This window comes from Apium graveolens, chromosome 4, assembly GCF_009905375.1.
Source record: "Apium graveolens cultivar Ventura chromosome 4, ASM990537v1, whole genome shotgun sequence".
Classification (NCBI taxonomy): Eukaryota; Viridiplantae; Streptophyta; class Magnoliopsida; order Apiales; family Apiaceae; genus Apium; species Apium graveolens.
Genome location: NC_133650.1, coordinates 89,588,802 through 89,596,472, shown reverse-complemented (window position 1 = coordinate 89,596,472; position 7,671 = coordinate 89,588,802). Strand labels below are relative to the sequence as shown.

The following is a 7,671-nucleotide window of genomic DNA, read 5'->3' as shown; positions in this document are numbered from 1 at the left end:
GGCAAATGCCTTGGAATCTACTTTGTTGTTTTTTTAAAAAAACATAGCGGTGACGGATAACCTTGTGCACTTTTTTGTGCGATGAGTTCTTGAGAAATTGAAATTGTTATAACTTAAGGTCCCTCGATGGGGATCTCATAACGACCCTCATTGCATCGAGGGTTGGTTTTTGGTATGGTGACTGTCGCCGTTCTTTTACTAAAGATTACAAGCATAGATTGAACTACTGGAAGAATTTCTTGAGATGGATGCCGTTCCAGGCATTTTTTGATTGGTCGACCGTCGAGATATGTTAGCTCATAAGTTCCTGCGCTCACCACCTTTGAAACTCAGTATGGGCCTTCCCAAGTTGGTTTGAACTTCCCCGTCACCGTCGGCTGTGATGCCGCCGAGTCTCGAAGCACTAGATCGTCAACTCTCAAAGTTTTGATTTTGACCTTTTTGTTGAAGTACTTTTCTGTTTTCTCTTATTGTACGATTATGCGTAGTCGAGATTGTTCCCTTGTTTCCTCGAGTAAATCGTTATAGAAATATATGCCTTGGAGATTTAGGGTGGGTCGAATACTTCGACCCTCGGCGAGATCAAACTGACTTCGACTGGCAAAACAGCCTCGACGCCATATGCGAGGCGGAATGGGATTTCCCCCGTCGCGCTTCGAGGTGTCGTTCTGTAGGACCATAACACGTTTGGAAGTTCATCAACTCAGCAGCGGGGAATTTCCTCAATTCTTTTCTTCAGGCCTTGTAGGATAGTTCTGTTTGTTATTTCTGCTAGGCCGTTAGCCTGTGGATATGCAACAGAAGCCCTGATGTGGAGGACTTTTAGTTCTTCCAGAGCTCTTTCAAACTGGGAGCCTATAATTTGGGTGCCATTGTCAGAGACCAAGATTCGAGGCACCCCAAATCGAAACACGATGCATTCCATAAAGAACTCGATCATTTCCTTTTCCCTGATTTTAGAGAGTGGCCTTGCCTCAACCAATTTGGTTGTATAGTCAACCGCTACCACTATATATTGGCATTGATTCTTGCATTTTGGGAAAGGCCCCACGATGTCTATCCCCCACTAGTAGAAAGGGCAAGGGGCAAGAACCGAGTTTAGCTCCGTTGCGGGTGGGTGACTCACCTTTCCATGACATTGGCATGCTTGGCATTTTTGAATGAAATCCTCGCAATCTTTCCGAAGCGTGGGCCAGTATAACCCCTGCCTAATGATCTTGAGGGCTAGGTTCTTACCCCCGAGATGCTCCCCACAAATTCCTGTATATACCTCGAGGATTGCCTGATCCGCTTCCTTGGGACCTAGGCATCGTAGTAGAGGTTCAGTTAAGGCGCGCCGGTATAAAACCGAGCCTATTATGCAGTAGTTTCTAGCTTTAAACATGATTGAGCGAGCTTCACTTTTTTCCATTGGAAGTTTATTTTCAAGGATATATTCGAGGAAAGGCTTTCGCCAGTCGGGATCGTTCTGGATGTGATTAACTGATGGTGCGTCGATAGTTGGGGATGTCAAGATGTCCACATATATTGGGTCAAGGTTGATTTGAGAGTTGGACGAGGATAGCTTGGCGAGGGAATCTGCCCACTGATTTTCCGCCCTATCGACATTCGAGATTTTCCATGAGGAAATTTTTTTAAGCAACTCTTGCGTGATTGAAAGGTACTTGGCCATGTTCTCATTATGAGCCTTGAATTCTCCGCTTATCTGCTTGGCCACCAGCTGAGAGTCACCGAATATATCAATAATGCCGACCTCGAGTTCTGTCGCGAGTTTTAACCCTGCGATCAACGCTTCGTACTCTGCTAAATTGTTCATCGCTTGGAACTTAAATTTGAGGGCTTGTTGGACCTCAAACCCTTCTGGGCTGATAAGGATTATCCCTGCTCCCCCTGAGTTGGCCGTTGAGGAACCATCAACAAACAATAACCATGGTCACATTTGATCTTCCTCGAGGTCCGAGTGTTTGGCTTTGAACTGGCACTCAGCCACGAAGTCTGAAAGTGCTTGAGCCTTTATGGCGGCCCGAGGCTTGTACTCGATGTAAAAATGGCTTAGTTCAATGGTCCATGCCGCCAATCTTCCGGTCATATCGGGCTTGTGTAGGATTTTTTTGAGAGGTCGATTTGTTAGCACGTGAATTTCCCTTGCTTGGAAGTAGTGTCACAACTTCCTGCTGGCGATAATCAAGGCGTATACAAGCTTTTCCACCTGCGAGTAATGAGTCTCAGCATCTCGCAGTGAATGACTAATGTAGTACATTGGAACCTCCTTTCCTTCATCGAGCCGGACAAGAACCGCTGCGACTGTTTCTTCAGAGGCCGACGGGTAAACCCGTAGGGCTTCACCTGGGATGTGCCTAGTAAGAATGGGAGGATTTGTCAAAAATGCTTTAAGTTCCGCGAAGCTAGACTTGTACTCGCTGTCCCATTCGAAATCTGTCGACCTCGAAGCCTTTTTTATGATGGAAAAGAACGGGAGGCATCTTCTGGATGACTGGGGGATAATCTCCGAAGGGCTGCTATGCACCCTGTTAATTTTTGTAGATCTTTGATTGACTTTGGATCCTCCATTTCCAGGATTGCTTTTGTCTGTGCAGGGTTGGCCTCGATACCTCGCTGCGTAACCAAGAATCCCAGAAATTTGCCCGATGAAAGGCCAAAGGAGCATTTGTTAGGATTAAGACGCAAGTTGTGCTTTCGAGCATTCTCAAAGGTCTCGCGGAGGTCGAGTGAATGATCGATGGCGAGTTTGGATTTGGTTATCATGTCGTCTACGTAGATTAACATATTCCTCCCTACTTGTGATCCGAAGATCGTATCCATCATCTGTTGAAAAGTTGCCCTGGCGTTAATCAAGCCAAATGGCATAAGTTGATATCCGAATACGCCTCTATGTGTGATAAATGATGTTTGTTCCCAATCATTAGAATCCATTTTTATCTGATTGTACCCTGAAAAGGCGTCCATAAAGGAAAGAAGTTCATTTCCTGCCGTGGCATCGATCAGTTGGTTGATGTTTGGGAGAGGGTAAAAATACTTAGGGCAAGCTCTATTGACATCCTAGTAATCGACGCGCATGCGCCATTTTCCATTGTTTTTCTTAACTAAAACGACATTTGAGATACACGTAGGGAATTGAACGGGCTCGATAAATTTGGCCTCGAGTAGTCGGTCAATCTCTTGATCGATAGCCGCCTTCTTTTCGTCAGAGAATATTCGACGTTTTTGTCGTACTGGTGTGACATTTTTGTTGATGTGAACGGAGTGTCGTGCGACTATCTCGGGAATTCCCGGCATATCTTTCGGATCCCAGGCGAAGATGTCAGTGAATTCTCTAATCAGGCTAATGATCTCTTGCTTCAAATTTTCGGGGAGCTTCTTTCCCACCCTGGTTATCTTTTTTGGATCTCCGACGACTACCTCGACCTCTTCAGTTTCTTCTGTGGAGAAGCAAGAATTCTGGACTGTGGTGTCAATTGAGTTTCGGGGGTCGATATCGAGCACTTGATTAATTTCTAGATGGCTTTCCCCGTTTTTTCATGGGGAAACTGTTGTTAAGTAGCATTGCCTCGCAGTCACTTGATCTCCAATCATTTCTCCAATGCCAAAGTCGGTGGGGAATTTCATCTTCAAATGGGAAATTGAAGTTATTGCTCTTAAGGCTGTGATTGTAGTACGGCCTAAGATGGCATTAAAGTTGGAAGAGGCACTGATCACATGAAATTTTACGACCTTCTAGATTTGGTAAGACGGTGAGCCGAAGAGTACTGGCATATCAATGGTTCCAACTACATGAACTTCATTTCCTGTAAAACCGTACAACGGAGTTCGAGAATTTTCAAGTTGTCGATCGCCGATATCCATTCGCGAGAACGTGTGATGGTAGAGAACATCAACCGAATTTCCATTTTCGACCAACATTTTTTTCATGGTGTTGTTCCCCACTCGGGTTGTGATGACAAGAGCATTCTGATGACCTTCGATGAGTCCCGGGCGATAATTATCGTCAAAAAAGGAAATGACGGGTGTCGGGTTCACGCGTGGGCGTTTAACCATCGATGGATTGACGTTAAAAACTTCCCGGGCGTATTTTTTTCTGGAGTTGTGAGAGAGTCCTCCGGAATCTCCCCCCCGAATATGACGTCAATGACCCGATCATCTTCCCCTTGATGTTGACGTCTGGGATTATGCTCTTGATGTACGTAATGTACTAGTTGTCCCCGACGGATTTTTCCCTCTATGAGGTTGCTGAGTTGGAAGCATCGTTCTGTTTTGTGGCCGGTATCTTCATGATAGTCGCAATATCTGGAACTGGGGGGCCTACCAGCCTTCATGGGTCTTGGAGGTCTGTAATCTGGTTCTGTTTTTAGAACCACTAGAATTTTTGTCTTTTCTGTGTTCAATTTAGTAAACTCTTTTTTTGGCCGGGCGCGGGGTTGCCAGTCCCTTTCTCTCCTGTCCCTCGGGGGGCGATCCTCCGTACGCGGTGGCGGTGATCACCGATGCTAATGGCGTCTCTCACGCGCGGGAGATCGCGGGCTATAACTTTGACGGTGTTCATACCTTGAGGAGCGACGGGGTGACTGGATGCAACTAACTGCTTCTTGTAGCATCATACGATGTTCGATAATCTGGAACGTCACTTGAAGGGTTTTTGGCCTTTTTTCAAAAGTTTCTTCTAGGAGCAGCCCATGTCTTGATTTATCGATACCTGCCGTTAAGAAATTGACGGCCATTTGTTCAATCAAATCTGGGATCTCAGCGATCTCTTCCCTAAATCGGGTTAAAAAGCTGCGGAGGCTTTCGCTCGAGCGTTGATGCATTGCCATTAAAGAGGCTGTGACCTTGATGCCTTTGTAGTTACTCGAGAATCGGGCTTGGAACTTACTCTTTAATGTTGTCCATGAGTCGATTGATCGAGGGGGGAGATTACTATACTACCGCAGGGCTTTGCCTTGATGGCATGTGGAGAAAAACTGACAGCGAGCGATTTCCGAATGCCCAAAAAATGCCATTCGACCGTCAAAAGTGTTGAGAAACGCTAACGGGTCGGACGATCCATCGAAATGGTCGAGGGCAGGAATTTTCAGTGTCCTATCGATGCGTGCTTTTTCGAGGACCAATGACAGGGGGCTCTCGGAGACGGTTTCAAATCCCGACTGATTTCTCATTATGGTGCGCATCTGGGCAATTTCTTCCTGCATCTTGGCAAACTCTTCATGTGGGATGGAATCTGTGGATTCGGTTCGCTGAGAAGAATCAGCAGACGATACTGTGCGCTGTCGATGCTCGTGGGGCTGTGAATATGTTGATTCAGCCGACGGTTCATATTCACATTCGGGGTCATCCTCTTCATCATAGAGCTCTTCCTCATATTCTCGATTCTCGATTGACGTTAGCTGGAGTTCTTGGCGGAGGCGATGGATTTCACGCTTCATTTCGAGCTTGGCTTGGAGCATTCGAGTCTCACGCTCTACCAGTTCCAGTTCTTCATCCGAGTACGGTGGTTCCTTAGGTTCATCTTTGTCTTGAGCTTTCAATCTTTCTTTCTTTTCAAGATGGAGCCGCATGTCGCTTGACAGGACCTTCTTGCCCTTGGACGTCTGGACTTTGAAACGTTGGTCTGACCTATACTTTCTCTTCTTATCTCGTTGATCTGCATTGTTTACGTTCGCCGGTTGATCATGGGAAGGACCGTCTTGTGGAGGGAATAAACACTTTGGTTTCAATACTGACTGTTTGGGTGGTTCTTGACCACCGAGGGTCGAGGGGTCGGCGGCGAATTCTGCCGTCAACTCCTTCACCAGGGTTGGTCCGGCTGTTCCCGGATCAAGCTGCTCCACAATCATATTCCGGTTGGATCTGTAAAATAAAACTTCTTCTAGAACCAAATGATGTGCCTAGAATATTATTATATTTAGACTATTATATTTAAGAGATCACTTCTTTATTTTAATTTGTCAACCCCTTTAAGTGAGGTTATGCCTTTCTATTTATAGGGGCCCAAAATGGGCTATTTATTACAAAGTGGGCTTCTTGGGCCGAGTACAGGATATTATAATCTAATTCATTTTAGGCTCCTCTCCTGTGGTCCAAGGTCCAACAGTAAGCAAAAGTATTGCAAAACGGATACATGACAACAAGCATACCGTCTCTGATAATGGAAACAAGAAGCAATGACTCTTATTACATCTTTCTGGGAAATATCTCGTGCTACATCTAAAATCTGATGAAAGCAGGAGTCCAACAACAAATATTAAATAGACAGAATGGCACCAGCAAATGGGCCTGCTACAGAAAATCTACCTGTGTATTTCAATCAGAAAGAATAGATTGGAATTCCATACATCTTGGAAAGAACATACAGACAAGGCTGCCAGTGGTGACATCTAATAACTACTATTTACTAAAGGGGTGCAACAATTCAATCTGTTTTAAGGAACATAATTAAACACGGATTACAATAATTTAAAATGCTCACCATATAGCTATCTATCAGATACTAGTATTTCAGATGAAGCAAATAGATAAAATAACAGAAATAGATGAAGCTAACAGTAAATAAATTTGGAAAAATTGAATACAAGTTGGAGTAAGATTACAGTGTAATGAAAGAGACTATTGGAGATTCTATTAGTTCCAGTAACAACATATCTGCGTTACAGGATTCATATATCTATATGAATTCATTTTCTGAAACTGGAGCCATAGTTGTCTGCACATCACACTCATTTACCAAAACAAGGCTTTCAACGAAAGGACATGTTAAGGCTGGGTCTTCGCAGAATAAACCAAAATCCTTAAACTGTTTGCTTTCAAAGTTATATGAAAGCAAAGTATTTGAGCCTGGTATCTGAATTAGTAGAGCTTCGCCATTGTTTCTAAAACCTACCAGAATCATACCTCGACCGTCTGTACGAGTCTCTAGATATCATCATCAGATTCTTATCATATACTTCTATGCTACAAGCACTCTGCTGGACGCCAAAGGCATTCCTACTGTTCACAATGACTCAAATCTTACCCCATATTTTAACCCTGACTCAAATTCATGGTTCCGCCACTGATCGATAAAATCTTAAAGCGCACACATGGCATATCATGCATAATCAGATCATTATTTGTAATAGTGCCTGAAATACAGCAGGGATGATGGCCTTGTTTACCTCATCTAGGTTTAAAGAGAAGTTGTTCACAATGACTTTTCTGAAAAGTGTGGCCGTTTTTTACCTAACATGATGTTCAACAGATACACATCTACAGGAAGACATATGCATTCATAGATTGCAATCACATAGAGCTAGTCACCCATTACTAAGGCGAGTGACAGCTTACACTGCATATGTGAGTATAGGTAGGGAACCAAGTTTTCATGAACCAAAAACATAGCAAACAAAATTTGATTAACATATAGTATCTAAATCTAAACTTCTACAAAAAATTAATGAAATTACTAATCAGTTTCTCTCTTGCACCTGCCTCCTTTTCAGTTTTTTGACAATCATCATCATGTTCAGCAGGACAACAAATATTGGAGGATTCCGGCTTCACCTTCTTAGTTAGTGCGCACAAAATTTCATCTACAGATCTCCTTTTACCCAAAATAGTATTAGTGTCTTCGTTGGGGTTCTGGTAGCCGGGAAAATGGACCTTAGGCTTGTCGAAATTCAA

At 43.9% G+C, this 7,671-nt stretch overlaps 1 protein-coding gene across 1 annotated transcript; it reads right to left on the bottom strand.

Moving 5' to 3' along the window:
- Positions 1–467: 467 nt before the first annotated feature.
- Positions 468–1,816, bottom strand: LOC141718723 (uncharacterized). The gene is made up of 2 exons (XM_074521107.1): positions 1,127–1,816; positions 468–668 (listed from the first exon to the last, which is right to left on the bottom strand). Exons 1-2 carry the CDS (start codon positions 1,814–1,816, stop codon positions 468–470), a joined length of 891 nt encoding a protein of 296 aa, XP_074377208.1.
- Between the last annotated feature and the right edge of the window lie 5,855 nt (positions 1,817–7,671).

What these genes read in the sequence shown, in the direction of transcription:
- LOC141718723 (XM_074521107.1), bottom strand. Translation starts at nt 1,816, where the DNA reads ATGAACAATTTAGCAGAGTACGAAGCGTTGATCGCAGGGTTAAAACTC. An exon ending in CATGCCAATGTCATGGAAAG is followed by an intron (nt 669 to 1,126) that starts GTGAGTCACCCA and finishes ATGGTCCTACAG; the next exon opens with AACGACACCTCGAAGCGCGA.